The sequence below is a fragment of the Schistocerca nitens genome, chromosome 8, assembly GCF_023898315.1.
Source record: "Schistocerca nitens isolate TAMUIC-IGC-003100 chromosome 8, iqSchNite1.1, whole genome shotgun sequence".
NCBI lineage: Eukaryota > Metazoa > Arthropoda > Insecta > Orthoptera > Acrididae > Schistocerca > Schistocerca nitens.
In genome coordinates, this window is record NC_064621.1 from 48941081 (window position 1) to 48958778 (window position 17698).

General features: G+C 44.6%; 1 protein-coding gene across 1 annotated transcript in view; it reads left to right on the forward strand.

Annotated features, from left to right (window-relative positions):
* The window catches only part of LOC126198614 (uncharacterized), a 295295-nt gene that overhangs the window by 257668 nt on the left and 19929 nt on the right, over positions 1 to 17698 (forward strand). The window contains exon 7 of the mRNA XM_049935066.1: positions 11828 to 11993. Within this exon, the coding sequence (XP_049791023.1) occupies positions 11828 to 11993 (166 nt within the window). The remainder of the gene's footprint in view (positions 1 to 11827; positions 11994 to 17698) is intronic.

A 17698-nucleotide genomic window follows, 5' to 3' on the forward strand; every position in this document is an offset into this window, starting at 1 on the left:
AAGAACGCGAAATCCCGAAGATTGGATAAAATTTACAGACGCGCGAAATTTGGCACGGACTTCAATGCGAGATGCCTTTAATAGGTTCCACAACGAAAGATTGTCTCGAAATTTGGTAGAAAATCCGAAGAAATTCTGGTCGTATGTAAAGTACACAAGCGGCAAGACGCAGTCAATACCTTCGCTGTGCAGTGCTGATGGTACTGTTACCGACGACTGTGCCGCTAAAGCGGAGTTATCGAACGCAGTTTTCCGAAATTCCTTCACCAGGCAAGACGAATGGAATATTCCAGAATTTGAAACACGAACAGCTGCTAGCTTGAGTTTCTTGGAAGTAGATACCTTAGGGGTTGCGAAGCAACTCAAATCGCTTGATACGGGCAAGTCTTCAGGTCCAGATTGTATACCGATTAGGTTCCTTTCAGATTACGCTGATACAATAGCTCCCTACTTAGCAATCATATACAACCGCTCGCTCACCGATAGATCTGTACCTACAGATTGGAAAATTGCGCAGGTCGCACCAGTGTTTAAGAAGGATAGGAGGAGTAATCCATCGAACTACAGACCTATATCATTGACGTCGGTTTGCAGTAGGGTTATGGAGCATATACTGTATTCAAACATTATGAATCGCCTCGAAGGGAACGATCTATTGATACGTAATCAGCATGGTTTCAGAAAACATCGTTCTTGTGCAACGCAGCTAGCTCTTTATTCGCACAAAGTAATGGCCAATATCGACAGGGGATCTCAAGTTGATTCCGTATTTCTAGATTTCCGGAAAGCTTTTGACACCGTTCCTCACAAGCGACTTCTAATCAAGCTGCGGGCCTATGGGGTATCGTCTCAGTTGTGCGACTGGATTCGTGATTTCCTGTCAGGAAGGTCGCAGCTCGTAGTAATAGACGGCAAATCATCGAGTAAAACTGAAGTGATATCAGGTGTTCCCCAGGGAAGCGTCCTGGGACCTCTGCTGTTCCTGATCTATATAAATGACCTGGGTGACAATCTGAGCGGTTCTCTTGGGTTGTTCGCAGATGATGCTGTAATTTACCGTCTAGTAAGGTCATCCGAACACCAGTATCAGTTGCAAAGCGATTTAGAAAAGATTGCTGTATGGTGTGGCAGACGGCAGTTGACGCTAAATAACGAAAAGTGTGAGGTGATCCACATGAGTTCCAAAGGAAATCCGTTGGAATTCGATTACTCGATAAATAGTAGAATTCTCAAGGCTGTCAATTCAACTAAGTACCTGGGTGTTAAAATTACGAACAACTTCAGTTGGAAAGACCACATAGATAATATTGTGGGGAAGGCGAGCCAAAGGTTGCGTTTTATTGGCAGGACACTTAGAAGATGCAACAAGTCCACTAAAGAGACAGCTTACACTACACTCGTTCGTCTTCTGTTAGAATATTGCTGCGCGGTGTGGGATCCTTACCAGGTGGGATTGACGGAGGACATCGAAAGGGTGCAAAAAAGGGAAGCTCGTTTTGTATTATCACATAATAGGGGAGCGAGTGTGGCAGATATGATACGCGAGTTGGGATGGAAGTCATTAAAGCAAAGACGTTTTTCGTCGCGGCGAGATCTATTTACGGAATTTCAGTCACCAACTTTCTCTTCCGAATGCGAAAATATTTTGTTGAGCCCAACCTACATAGGTAGGAATGATCATCAAAATAAAATATGAGAAATCAGAGCTCGAACAGGAAGGTTTAGGTGTTCGTTTTTCCCGCGCGCTGTTCGGGAGCGGAATGGTAGATAGTACGATTGTGGTTCGATGAACCCTCTGCCAAGCACTTAAATGTGAATTGCAGAATAATCATGTAGATGTAGATGATTTACTACTATTTCATTTACTGTATAAGTCTTTCAAGTTCCAAGAATGCTAAAATATGTTGCTGACTCCCACCTATTTAGGTAGCGATGACAATAAGAGAAACTACAGCTCTCACGGAAACATTTAGGTATTTATTGCTCCACATGCCATTCGAGGATGAAACGATCGAGAACTTGAGTGGACGTGGTTCTGTGAAGCCCCTGGCAATCGCTTAATTCCGAATCGCAGAGCAGTGATGTAGATGTAGAAGTAGACAGATAATAAGAGGGCAGTGTTTATCCGATATTTATCCAGTGTTACTTTCTCGCTGTACAATGTGACGTATGAATACACAATTTGATACTTCCTGGCAGATTAAAACTGTGTGCCCGACCGAGACTCGAACTCGGGACCTTTGCCTTTCGCGGGCAAGTGCTCTACCAACTGAGCTACCGAAGCACGATTCACGCCCGGTACTCACAGCTTTACTTCTGCCAGTACCTCGTCTCCTACCTTCCGAACTTTACAGAAGCTCTCCTGCGAAACTTGCAGAACTAGCACTCCTGAAAGAAAGGATATTGCGGAGACATGGCTTAGCCACAGCCTGGGGGATGTTTACAGAATGAGATTTTCACTCTGTAGCGGAGTGTGCGCTGATGTGAAACTTCCTGGCAGATTAAAACTGTGTGCCCGACCGAGACTCGAACTCGGGACCTTTGCCTTTCGCGGGCAAGTGCTCTACCAACTGAGCTACCGAAGCACGACTCACGCCCGGTACTCACAGCTTTACTTCTGCCAGTACCTCGTCTCCTACCTTCCAAACTTTACAGAAGCTCTCCTGCGAAACTTGCAGAACTAGCACTCCTGAAAGAAAGGATATTGCGGAGACATGGCTTAGCCACAGCCTGGGGGATGTTTCCAGAATGAGATTTTCACTCTGTAGCGGAGTGTGCGCTGATGTGAAACTTCCTGGCAGATTAAAACTGTGTGCCCGACCGAGACTCGAACTCGGGACCTTTGCCTTTCGCGGGCAAGTGCTCTACCAACTGAGCTACCGAAGCACGACTCACGCCCGGTACTCACAGCTTTACTTCTGCCAGTACCTCGTCTCCTACCTTCCAAACTTTACAGAAGCTCTCCTGCGAAACTTGCAGAACTAGCACTCCTGAAAGAAAGGATATTGCGGAGACATGGCTTAGCCACAGCCTGGGGGATGTTTCCAGAATGAGATTTTCACTCTGCAGCGGAGTGTGCGCTGATATGAAACTTCCTGGCAGATTAAAACTGTGTGCCCGAGCGAGACTCGGGACCTTTGCCTTTCGCGGGCAAATGCTCTACCAACTGAGCTACCGAAGCACGACTCACGCCCGGTACTCACAGCTTTACTTCTGCCAGTATCTCGTCTCCTACCTTCCAAACTTTACAGAAGCTCTCCTGCGAAACTTGCAGAACTAGCACTCCTGAAAGAAAGGAGTTTTGCAAGTTTCGCAGGAGAGCTTCTGTAAAGTTTGGAAGGTAGGAGACGAGGTACTGGCAGAAGTAAAGCTGTGAGTACCGGGCGTGAATCGTGCTACGGTAGCTCAGTTGGTAGAGCACTTGCCCGCGAAAGGCAAAGGTCCCGAGTTCGAGTCTCGGTCGGGCACACAGTTTTAATCTGCCAGGAAGTTTCATATCAGCGCACACTCCGCTGCAGAGTGAAAATCTCATTCTGGACACAATTTGATGTCAACAAAGAAAACTATATTTTAAAACAACAATGATTAATACAGGAGACCTCTTTGTCCTGCAGATACTTTTGACGTCAACTAACCGTCATGCCATGTTATGCCGATAATTTTTCTCGATCTCATGATATTTTCAGATAGAAACTAATAGAAATCAATTAAAATTATTATGTTATTATGTTTTGGCTATATTTCCTGTGTTTGTGAAATTTGTTTTCACTTTTTCTTTTGTCTCTGTGCTCGAAAAATATGACAGCTACCTTGCATTACTTTCTGTCACATCTTAGTAGCGGTGTGAAACATCTTCGTTTTGGTATGTCTGAAGCATCAGCTACCTAACACACATATAATCGTCGATAGAAGAATATCGTGTTGTTGATTCCCTCAATGTCTTCGCCTATGGCTGCGATTTTGGAATTTCATCAAGTGTGTTATTCCACGACAAGTGCGCTACGTTTAAATTAATCCACGCATGCCACGCTAAGATAGAAGGAGCCGATTCGTTGTGCAACTTCACGGAGTTTGAATAAATTTCAGACTGTTACAAAACACAAAAAGAAAGAATTGTCTGCGGGCATCCTATTCGAATTTATCGATTTGGACAAAAAATTCGCATTATAGGTACACGGTGGTACATGTCTGTGGAACTACAGTTGTAAAACAAAAACGAGTGGACAGACAGAAATTTAGGAAGTGGTAGGACGTGCGGGGAAGGGAAAACCTATGACGGATGTTACCAGCAGAGCGGCAACTTTGGAAGCTTCCATCTCGAATGCAATTCGTAATTTTCAAATGGAAAGAGGGTCATGTGACGCAAAGGATGGAGAATCGCACGATAAAAACGCTCGCGTTATCTCATAGCTTAATTCATTGTCGAGTTAAGTCACATTTTGTGCAGAGCAAGACAGATACTTGTGATAACGTTAGACGGTCGACCTTGTTGTCCAACACACCGTACGGTTGCTGTCATCCGCTCCACACATCCCTCACTGACACGAATCTGCAAGCGTCAGCAATTCACCCCCCCCCCCCCCCCCCGAGGTGTGCAAGTTCTTCACCGCATGCACAACTGCATTTATGTTTCCCCATAGACAAAAATCCACTCAGTTTAAATGCGGGGATCGTGACCTAAACATCTCCGGGGTAACGGATATCCAGGTACAGTATCTGATCAAAAATATTCGGACAGCCCTGTGTGATGCAGAACTGCCCACTAGGTGTCACGCGAGGTCGACCCGCCAGCGTAAAGCGTTGTGCGTATCCTCGTGTCGTCAGTAGAGGCAGCAGAGCGTCACCTCAACAACAAACCTATCAGGGGCATTTCAACCCTTCTAAAGCTACCCAGACCGACAGTCGGCGATGTGAAATGTGAAGCAGCAACCAAACCTAAGCCAAGACAAGGCAGGCCTCGTGTACCAGTGGAAACTGCGGAGGTTGGCTGTAAAAATTGGCATTAAATCTCCGGAAGGAATCACTCGAGAGTTCTACCAGCAGCCTTGCTGGCTAATAGGGAGGAAAAAGAATGAGGCACAGTGGCAAATCAGCCACACATTTCTTTACTCAATACTGATGCTCGAAGTAGTGTAAAGAGTGACGACATTGGACAGTGGCCGAGAAAGAATAAACGGATAATGGAATGATCAGTCACTCTATACCGTGTGGCCACGCACTGGCAGGGTTTTGGTCTGGCGAACGCCTGGACAGTGTCACCCGTCATCGTGTCTAATGCCAACAGCGAGACGCGATGGAGGTAGTGTCGAGGAATGGAGGTCATTTTGGTAGTTAGGATGCGGATCACTTACTGCAGTTAAGAGAACGCTAAATGCGGAAGGATAGGAATACATTTTTCAGCACTGCATAGTGTGTACAGTCGAGGAACAGTTCGGAGATGCTGACTGTTTGCCCCAGCATGACAGTGCACTCTGTCATAAAGTAGCTTTGTTAGCAATAACACTCTGAGGCTGTCTGTGCTGCCTAAAGCTCCAACCGGGACCCGAGGTAGCAGCCCTCTACAGACATTCATGCACTTCACTGAGAGTGTCCCTGGCAGGGCACACACATCATAAAAATGTCCATTGATAGGTATCCAGCTACTGCTGATCAGATGGTATATACGAGGGTTGTCCAGAAAGTAAGTTCCGATCTGTCGCTAAATGGAAACCACAGTGAAAATCAGAAAAATTTTATTTGCAAGAGTTAGCTACACGTTCCAGATACTTCTCTACATAGTCGCCGCTCCAACTTAGACATTTGCCGCAGCGTTATACCAACTTTCCAACACCATCGTCATAGAAGGCAGCCGCCTGTGCTTTCCGATAATTCTCTACACTGGTCTTAAGCACGTCGCCTGCGTCCAAGTATTGTCTTCGTACACAGCGTTTCATGTGAACAGAGATGATGCTCAGGACGAGCCAATTAGGGCTGTGTTGTGGGTGATCGAACACTTCCCATCGAAAAGGCTGCAGGAGTGTCTTCACTGCCACTGCAGCGTGCGGCTGAGAATTGCCGTGAAGAAGGAAGTGCGTGGCAGTTGTGTCAGGTGGGCTGCATTCATTAAGGCGAAGCCTCTCAGCCGGCACTCCTATTTGGCGGGAGACACCGTTGTCCTAGGCAGCTTTACTCGCTCGCAGTGCGCCCACAACTGAAAAGAACGTCTTGGTGCGCTCGACGGTCATACTAGAGATATTACCCAACACCTCTGTGCAAAGCTTCATCGCGTTTTCACTGTGGTGTCCATTTCGAGATCGATACTTACTTTCTGGACAACCCTCCCATATGCGTAACTGCAGATCCCTGCGAAATGCACTGAACACACAGTTCACTGGACTCTTACTGAACGATGCTTGACGGTGGTTATCATTCGTGGTCGTTTTCGCCAGGGCCAGTTACAGGGAATTTTGTGACAATTTGTGTCGCAACCCGCTTTATTTTTGCTTTATTGTAATTTAGTTTTAACTTTAATTGTACTGATTGCTAAACGTAACTAACTGCCGAGTGTCGTGTCGCGACTTTGCACTTGCTTGACGTGACCACACTCACGTAACACAGGTTGGCTTGATGTAGTGACGCTTTGCACTACAGTGCGTTACTTTTAAACATTTTTTATTGAGAAAAATAGTTAACCATCATCTAAACCTGACTGAAATACTGTAAAGGCAATCGTAAGCGTTTAGTACATGCTGGCTCAAATGGGGACTTAACATCTGAGGTCATCAGTCCCCTAGACTTATAACTACTTAAACCTAGCTAACGTAAGAGCATCACACACATCCATGCCCCAGGCAGGATTCGAACCTGCGACGCGACCATAGCACTAGTGCGGTTCCGGACTGAAGCGCCTAGAACCGCTCGGCCACAGCTGCCGGCTAGTACTTGCTGGGTTGCGTCATTTCTGAACCACTTTACACACACTGTGCACTCCTTACCTTAGTCATTTTGAAAGTGAATTAGACACCCAACAGTGCTTGTATTCGACACTCGGACGAGAATCGGTACAGAGCTACTTCCTGACATTTTTATTTGGAAACAGTATTTGCTAAGGTATTCGGTTGCTAATCCTTTAGGGACAAACCCGAGATTTGTCTTTGAAATTTTAGTCAAATCAGTTAACAGAATATCCCAAAATTTACTGTTAGATTTTTGTGAAAGAAAAGTGTATAAAGCTAGCATAATTTTTATATCATTTATAACAAAAACTAGTGAGATTATTGAAAGAGAAATTTGAGCAATTGTAAATTGCAAAATCACAGTAGTTAATTAATCGTGAACTTAAGCAAAGCGACCATTCCAGTAAATAAGTATAAGCTTTCAAACATTGCAAACTCCGTGTTGGAAACCAAAAATATAAAGAAAAGGTAGTTTGAGAAGTGCGCTATCTGGCGGAGCATCCAGGGACTAGGCTGGCAACAGGAAACTTAGGGAAGCTGCGTACTACTTCTCTTGAGCAGGTATATAAACAAATCCACAGCACAGCCATGGGCACCTGCTTGGCACTCTCCTACGCCAACCTAGAGGAGACCTCCCTATCCTCCAAAAACACAAAACCCCTAGTCAGATCGAGGTTAATTAACAATATTTTCATGATCTGGACTCAGGAACAAGACACCCTACCCTTGTTGCTTCACAACCTCAACACTTTCTCTCCCATCTGCTTCACCTAGTCCTCCTCAACTCAGAGTTGACATTCACCTCTTCCTCTCTAATCTATATCTCTATCCACATTAAAATCAACATTACCTGTATTTCTACAGGAGTCTTCCCTTCCACACCAAAAAATGTCTCCCATACAGCCTGGCCACCCAGGAACAGGCCTTCGTATACAGGCTGTATCCCCAAGACCTAGTCCATAAACAGATCTCCCATGCTGTTTCTCCACACACCCCCAATCCTACCATCACCCCCAAGAACCAGCTACAAGGAAGTGCCCCTTTGTCACCCAATATCACCCCGGACTGGAACGACTGAACTATATTCTTCGTCAGGGCTTTGATTACTTATCTTCATGTCCTGAAGCGAGGGCATCTACCCTAAATCCCTCCCACGCCTTCTAATGTGTTGTTCAATCGTCCACCCAAACTTCACAACATCCTAGTCCATATCCATGCCACTCCCAGTTCTGACTCCTTGCAACTGGAATCTTATCCCTACGGAAGACCCAGGTCCAAGACCTGCCCAGATCACCCACCAGGCACTTCCAATTCCAGTCCTGTCACAGACTTATCCTATCCTGTTAGAGGCCAGGCCACTTAAAGCAGCAATGTCATATACCAGCTCTGTTGCATTCACTGCAGAGCTTTTTATATTGGTCTGATGTGGAACCAGCTGTCCACCAGAATGAACGGCTACAGCTAAACTGTGGCCAGGAGCAAAGCAGACCACCCTGCAGCACAACATGCAGCTGCAGATAATCTGCTTTGTTCCAATGGCTGCTTCATTACCCAAGTCATGTGGATTCTACCCACCACCACCACCTTTTATGAGATACTCAGATGGGAGTTATACTTACAACACATTCCCCCTTCCTGAAATTATTCCGGCTTCAACTACCCATACACCCTTCGTCTAACAGTTTTGATCCCTTCTGTTCTATCACGTTCTCCTTATTCTCGTCTCTCACCCTCTTTGTGTGCCACCCTCCGCCAGTGCACCTGCCAGTCTTTACCATTCCCAAATCCTCTCCTTCCTCGCTTCTCCTCCTTCTCCCTGCCCCACTGCCTCGTGACGCTGTGCCTGTTGCCAGTCTAGTCCCTGCACGCTCCACCAGTCTGCTCTTCTCTTCCTTCACCTCTACCCTGCCATCCCCTGACCCTTCCAGATTTCTGCTTCCATTGCAGATGACAGTTATGTTCCAACTTGAGCTGCATGAGATGTGCTTGGTTGTGTGAATGAACGTATGTGTGTTTCCTTTTCTAAAGAAGGCTTTGGCCGAAAGCTAAAGTGTGCCCTTTCGTTGTGGATGTTGGCAACTCAGTGTGTCATCTTTCCGGTAAGTAGCAATCTATCTTTTCCTTGTATGAGGGGCGTTTGAAGAGTCCGTGCAAAAATAAAAACTACGTACGTGTTTGGGGTAAGCCATTTTTTATTTTTCGACATAGTCTCCTTTTAGACATACACTTCGTCCAACGCTTTTCTAATTTGTTGAACCCTTCTGAATAATAGGAATTTTCCAAGTCTGCAAAATAGCTATTAGTTGCTGCAATCACCTCTTCGTCTGAATAAAATCTTTGTCCCACCAGCCATTTCTTCAAATTGTGGAACAAATAGTAGTCCGAGGGAGACAAGTCTGGAGAATATTTCCAATAGTTTTGCGACCAGAACTGCTGAGGTGTGTGCTGGTACATTGTCGTGATGGAAAAGGACATTTTTGAGATCCAATCGGCGGCGTTTTCCTTGCAGCTCGGTTTTATAATGGTCCAATAACGATCAGTAATATGCACCTGTAATAGTTTTACCCTTCTCCAGATAGTCTATGAGGATTATCCATTTCGAATCACAAAAGACAGTCGCTATAACCTTTCTGGCCGAAGGAATGGTCTTCACCTTTCTTGATGCAGATTCTCCCTTGGTAACCCATTGTTTAGATTGTTGTTTGGTCTCAGGAGTGTAGGAATGTATGCATGTTTCATCCACAGTGACGAAACTACGCTTAAAGTCCTACGGATTCTTCCTGAACAGCTGAAAACCATCCTTGCAACACTTCACATGATTCCGTTTTTGGTCAAGCGTGAGCAATCGTCGAACCCATCTTGTGGATAGCTTTCTCATGTCCAAATTCTTACGCAAAACGTTATGTACCCGTTCATTCGAGATGTCTACAGCACTAGCAATCCCACGGACCGTAACTCTTCTGTCATCTGTCGCCATATCATGGATTTTATCAACGATTTCTGGAGTCGTAACCTCCACAGGGCGTCCATATGGCCACTCCGAAAATTTTGAAACCATTTATAAACTGTTCTAATCGGAGGTGCAGAGTCACCGTAATGTTTATCAAGCTTCTCTTTGGTCTCCTGAGGCGTTTTGCCTTTCATAATGTTTAATCACCACACGAAATTCTTTTTCGTCCATTTTTTGACAATCACTCGACTTCCGAGATTCACACGAATGCCAAATACAAAGAAATAGACCAATATGGTTGAAACTTGGTTTGCGTTCTTTCGAAAGATGCTACTAAATAAACATGACCTCGATACATGCCGGTGGTGCCATCTCTCGGACTTTGCGCGGACTTTTCAAACGCCCCTCGTATTGTTAACTAAAAGCTTTACTTGTTTTGTACAGTGGCTTTTTTGTTACCGTTCATTATCAAAGTAACAGCAATTTGCTATAAGATACTAACTAACTAATCACTAACCACTTTTATTATTTGCTGATAGCATTGGATTAACACTTCTGTTACGTAACATTAAACTTACTGCACAAACGTCGGAAGTGCATAGAAGTACACTCCAGTTAAGAATGTAACCAGAAAATATTAATACCAATAATTTTAATGTAACTAAAAGCAGTCCTTGTCTTTTAACAGAAGCACAGACATGTAAACAGTGAGCAATTAGCACACTGCAGGACACATCTCGTATCAGTGGCGTAGCTACACCTCGCCATGCAAGTATTTCTTCATTGTGTGCTGAATTTGTTGTGCTTAGCCTTAAAAAAAATATTGCATCCTAGGCGATTAGTAACTGAGACAGCTGGACACATACCATTTCGACATCTCCGTCCAATGTTGTGCTACATCATTTAGTGCACTGAAATAACTGCTCGTTGCGCACACTACTGTGTGGCTTCAACTGACTGCCAGCCTCCTTTCATGTTGCGCCCCAGTGCAAGAAAAAGACAACAGACTAAGAGATGCAGTACATTCCCTGCTTTTGTGTCTGTAGGCCACCTTCTGAAATTCGTTGCATCATACCATGAGGAGGAGATCAGTTACTTACATATATAATTGAATATATTAATAACGTAAACAAATTGATTTTCAAAATTGATTCGATAAAGAAAATTATCATGCACATTTTAGATAAGTATCAACAGTCAACCGTTGGTCTGACACACAAGGTGTACAAAACATAATCAGTACCAAAAAAATTTGAGGTCAAAAGCATGAAATAAATAGCAAAATGTAGAGTTGTTACGTTACGAATTCCACTACATCACTGTGGTCTGGCTCTGTGGTGCTGATTGATATCTTTAGCGATAACATGGGTGTTCCCCTAATCTGATATGAGAGCTATATCGATGCATTCGGTTTGTGTAAACGCTGATTGAATTTACGTCACCGATAAGGAAAAAAACATCAGTGATAACTCGAGAATGAACATACCTTTGCTCAACTGAAAGACAGCCTGTTTATCTCGTGTAATTCTCTTTCTGATAGTCACATGACCCCTATTCCGTTTCGAAATCACCAGTTGCATTCCAGATGGCTGCTTCCAAAACTGACATATTGTTGTCAAAATAGCCTCACAGGTCTACCCTCTCTATTATATCATACTGCTTGGTTTTAAACGTGTGATTTCAAACTTATGACCAACCCATAACCTTAAGAATCTATATTAATTGTGTTTTTGCCGTGCTCGAGTTTATGCGACATAAATTATACGTCAACATGTACCAATGTACCGAAAGAAAGAAACATCATTGCAATCCTCGCTATCTCTGTGGCATACTCTAGAAGCTCCCTTTCTTGCTGTCGTATCCCTAGCCTTACCTCACAACATACAAATAAGTATAGTACGTGGGGAATAGCGTGCATGGACGTGTGGTTTGTGTCACGCAGGTCGCGCCGTCTGAGCTGGAGGGCATTCTGCTGACCCACCCAGCCGTGAAGGAGGCGGCGGTGGTGGGCGTGCCCCACCAGCTGGACCAGGAGCGCCCCAGGGCGTACGTCGTGCTGCAGCCGGGCGCCAGCGTCACTGAGCGGGATCTGCTGGAGCTGGTCAACTGTGAGTGCACTTGTCTATACAGTCGCAGCGTCTCAGACTAGGTGTACGCCGGCGGAAGTGGGAAGTGTTAGACCGTGGACCGTGGACCGTGGAAGTCTTACACCAAACGCTACAGATCTGATACCCAGTATTTCTGGACTTGAGGGATACGTTGATTGAAATCGCCTACTAATCTGACCTTATTTTCAGTACAGAAAAATCCATTCCTTTAGATGAAGAATGGTGTGAACATACTAGGGTTTTTCGGTGTGTCTAAAATTATTGGAACTTTTCAAGTGGAGATCGGAACAAAGAATGCCCAGAAGACATGCACAACATCTCTGAAAGTGTGAGAAATGTCAAATATTGGCGTGTGGGATGTGGGAACATCATACTAGCCAATCGAACAGACAGTTGGCTGTAGTGGAATGGCTGCAGAAAGATTGGTGACGAAGTGTAATGTGGCAAATGTTGTCACGTGAGGAGTTTGGACAGGTCGTCTCAGAATGTGAAGATGGTGAGACTGCTCTACTGACGAATGTCAGCAACTGCAATCCGTGTAGAGGCTGCCGACACAGCATCATCAGAATCCAGCCAGGCACAGATTAATGAAGGCTGGGTTGCGATCGGAATTTCCCATGTGTCCTCTACCACTGACACAAGACCACAGCCAACTCAATCTTGCATGGTGCAGAGCAAAAGTCAAGTGAGGCACTGAGTGCCATTCTGTGGTGTTCAGTGACGAGTAGCACTTCTGCTTTTGGTGGGCAGATCGACAGCAATGTGTCTGCAGACGAAGTTGATAAATTTCGGACCGGTGTTTCGTGACGTAACATATTCTAATTCCGTCATTATAGTTTGGACTGAGGTTCCTGTAAATGTTTGTCGAGGTCGAAGAACGACATATCTTATTCTAAGTACAAGTTTTTTGCTGCCTTATTTATTTACTCGTAGTGGTACAAGTCACATAAGGAACTGTCAAACAAGCTGTTCAAAAATAACTTCACAAAATCACGAAAATAACAAGTAATAAATAACATGATCATATCATAACAGAAAGACCACCAACATTTACTCTCCAATATACGATATGGACCATGTTGTACCAGCTAAGGCGTAAGTATAATGTACCATATTTAGCAACAGACAGAACGATAAATATTATTGTACCTGTTATACCAACACAACAGGTAACTGATAATGGCGAAATGCCAAAACGAGCTCGTCATGTAACTTGTCTCACTACGGGTATAAATTGTGCAGCAAAAAGTTGCACTTAAAATAAAAGTAACATGGAGGCAAACAGCTTAAACTGGATTCCTACTCTGTCCTATTCTACGTATATACCTGCAATTCCAGAAAGCCATCCAAACTGTTCTGTGTTACAGACACACACACACAGACAGACTTCTGGGCTTCGGGACAGCAACACTAGGAACAACAGCTGATAACGAATTTTACTTACTGTGCATGTACTTTACAGTAGAGACAGTACTTCATTAAATCTCTGTTTTGAGGGAACACAGGGTGTGGGACTTAGAACAGAGAGCTGCCACCGTTGAAAGCAAAAATGGCTCCAACCTGTCTGTCCATTGTGGTCCTGACATGAGCATTTTTATTTTATTTACACGTCAAGTTCCGTAGGGCCAAACTGAGGAGCAAATCTCATGGAACGTGTCAGTACATGAAATTACAACCTAAAAGTAACAATAGATGAAAATAAAATGTTTATGAACCCAAAAAAGTCAAGCCATATATTTCAGTAAACGCAATCAACAATATAACAAAAGAATCAGCTTCATTTTTCAATGAACTCGTCAACAGAGTAGAAGCAGTGACGAAACTATTCAGTTTCGATTTGAAAGCGCGTGGATTACTCCTCAGATTTTTTAATTCTTGCGCCAGCTTATTGAAAATGGATGCAGCAGTATGCTACACACATTTCTGCACATGAGTTAAGGAAGTCCGATCCAAATGTAGTTTGGATATGTGCCGAGTATTAACTGAGTGAAAGCTGCTTATTTTTGGCAATAAGCTGATATTGTTAACAAGAAACGTCAGTAAAGAATATATATATTGAGAAGACATTGTCGAAATACCCAAACTAGTGAACAGGGGTCAACAAGAGGTTCGCGAACTTACACCGCTTATTGCCCGAACCGCCCGTTTCTGAGCCAAAAATATCCTTTCAGAATCAGAAGGGTTACCCCAAAATATAATACCATCTGACATAAGCGAATGAAAATAAGCAAAGTAGACTAATTTTCGTGTCGAACGATCACTTATTTCAGATAACGTTCGATCTTTGAACAAGATCCTGAACATGGTCTTTCCACGACAGCTTACTATCTATCTCAACATCTAGAAATTTGAACTGTTCAGTTTCACTAATCATATGCCCATTCTGTGAAATTAAAACGTCGGATTTTGTTGAATTGTGTTTTAGAAACTGTAAAAACTGAGTCTTACTGTGATTTAGCGTTATTTTATTTTCTACAAGCCATGAAAAAATGCTCAAATGTGTGTGAAATCTTATGGGATTTAACTGCTAAGGTCATCAGTCCCTAAGTTTACACACTACTCAACCTAAATTATTCTAAGGACAAACACACACACCCATCCCCGAGGGAGGACTCGAACCTCCGGCGGGACCAGCCGCACAGTCCATGACTGCAGCGGCTGAGACCGCTCGGCTAATCCCGCGCGGCTACAAGCCATGAATTTATGTCATGTACTGCACTACTTGAAACCAAGCCAATGTTGCACACAACATCCTTTACTACCGAGCTAGTGGCATCAGCAAACAGAAATACACTCCTGGAAATTGAAATAAGAACACCGTGAATTCATTGTCCCGGGAAGGGGAAACTTTATTGACACATTCCTGGGGTCAGATACATCACATGATCACACTGACAGAACCACAGGCACATAGACACAGGCAACAGAGCATGCACAATGTCGGCACTAGTACAGTGTATATCCACCTTTCGCAGCAATGCAGGCTGCTATTCTCCCATGGAGACGATCGTAGAGATGCTGGATGTAGTCCTGTGGAACGGCTTGCCATGCCATTTCCACCTGGCGCCTCAGTTGGACCAGCGTTCGTGCTGGACGTGCAGACCGCGTGAGACGACGCTTCATCCAGTCCCAAACATGCTCAAAGGGGGACAGATCCGGAGATCTTGCTGGCCAGGGTAGTTGACTTACACCTTCTAGAGCACGTTGGGTGGCACGGGATACATGCGGACGTGCATTGTCCTGTTGGAACAGCAAGTTTCCTTGCCGGTCTAGGAATGGTAGAACGATGGGTTCGATGACGGTTTGGATGTACCGTGCACTATTCAGTGTCCCCTCGTCGATCACCAGTGGTGTACGGCCAGTGTAGGAGATCGCTCCCCACACCATGATGCCGGGTGTTGGCCCTGTGTGCCTCGGTCGTATGCAGTCCTGTTTGTGGCGCTCACCTGCACGGCGCCAAACACGCATACGACCATCATTGGCACCAAGGCAGAAGCGACTCTCATCGCTGAAGACGACACGTCTCCATTCGTCCCTCCATTCACGCCTGTCGCGACACCACTGGAGGCGGGCTGCACGATGTTGGGGCGTGAGCGGAAGACGGCCTAACGGTGTGCGGGACCGTAGGCCAGCTTCATGGAGACGGTTGCGAATGGTCCTCGCCGATACCCAAGGAGCAACAGTGTCCCTAATTTGCTGGGAAGTAGCGGTGCGGTCCCCTACGGCACTGCGTAGGATCCTACGGTCTTGGCGTGCATCCGTGCGTCGCTGCGGTCCGGTCCCAGGTCGACGGGCACGTGCACCTTCCGCCGACCACTGGCGACAACATCGATGTACTGTGGAGACCTCCCGCCCCACGTGTTGAGCAATTCGGCGGTACGTCCACCCGGCCTCCCGCATGCCCACTATACGCCCTCGTTCAAAGTCCGTCAACTGCACATACGGTTCACGTCCACGCTGTCGCGGCATGCTAGCAGTGTTAAAGACTGCGATGGAGCTCCGTATGCCACGGTAAACTGGCTGACACTGACGGCGGCGGTGCACAAATGCTGCGCAGCTAGTGCCATTCGACTACCAACACCGCGGTTCATGGTGTGTCCGCTGTGCCGTGCGTGTGATCATTGCTTGTACAGCCCTCTCGCAGTGTCCGGAGCAAGTATGGTGGGTCTGACACACCGGTGTCAATGTGTTCTTTTTTCCATTTCCAGGAGTGTATTTTAGAGTTATCTGTAACACCAAAGGGCATATCAATCACATAAATATGGAACAGGAGTGACCCCAACACTGATCCCTGGGGCACTCCCCATTTGAGCGTACCCCCACTCAAACCCCACATCACAGTCATTCTCAACACTAAATAATGACGTTTTGCTGTCTGTTGTCTAAGTAAAATGTGAACCAGTTGTGAGCTACTCCTGATATTCCGTAGTGGTCCAACTTCTGTAGCATTATCTTGTGATCAACACACTCGATTGCCTTAGTTAAATCAAAAAATATGCCTAGGGCTCGAAATATTTTGTTTAACCCATCCAGTACGTCATAGAGAAAAGAGAATATAGCATTTTCAGTTGTCAAACGACTTCTAAAGCCTAACTGTACATTTGATAGCAAACCGCATGATATAAAATTATCAACTAGCCTTACATGCATTGCCTTTTCAATAACTTTAGCACTGGTGGCATAAAAGTCGGTCTAAAACTGTCTACATTATCCCTTACTACCTTTGTATAAAGCGGCTTTACTACTGAGTGCTTTAATCGTTCAGGAAACTGACGATTCCTAAAGGAAAAATTACAAATCTAGCTAAGTACAGGGCTAACATGTGCAGCACAGTACTTTAATATTCTGCTAGGCACTCCATCATATCCATGATCGTTCTTAGTCTTCCGTGACTTAATTATTGACTCATTCTCCCACTTGTCTGTATCACAGAGGATTATTTCAGACATCAATCTCGGAAAGGCATTTGCAAAGAGGCTTATATAATTCCCCGTAGAAACTAAATTTTTATCTAGTTCACAAGCAATGCTCAGAAAGTTATTACTAAATACTTTACATATATCTGCCTTATCAATAACAGAAATAGTTTTACTACGAACTGACGTTATATGGTCGACTTTGTGCTGCTGACCAGACACTTCCTTTACAGCTGACCATGTGGTTTTAATTTTATCCTGTGAATTAGCTATTCTATTTGCGTACACATTCTCTTTGCCTTTCTAATAACATTTTTAAGCACCTTACAATGCTGTCTGTAATGGGCTACTGTAGCATGATTGTGACTACTTATAACATTTCAATATAATTCCCGCTTTGTTCTACATGATATCCTTATCCCACTATTCAGCCACGCAGGCTGCCTTTTACTGCCAATACCCCGCTTAGAACGTTCTGATGGAAAGTAACTCTTCCAAGATCATGAGAAATGTGTTAAGGAAAGAATTATATTTGTAATCTACGTTATCGGCACAAAATATCCTGTTCCTTGACGAGGTTTAAAAAACTCTATTGCCACTGGATTAATTTTCCTACATAGTTTGTATTTATATGTGACATTTGTTTGAGTACAAATTTGTCCACTATGGTGTGAAAGGCCCTCCACCCTTTTACTAACACATTCCCCATCTAGTAATGAAGAATGAATAAAAATATTGTCTGTGGCTGTGCTACTATTCCCCTGCATCCTAGTTGTATAAAACGTAGTC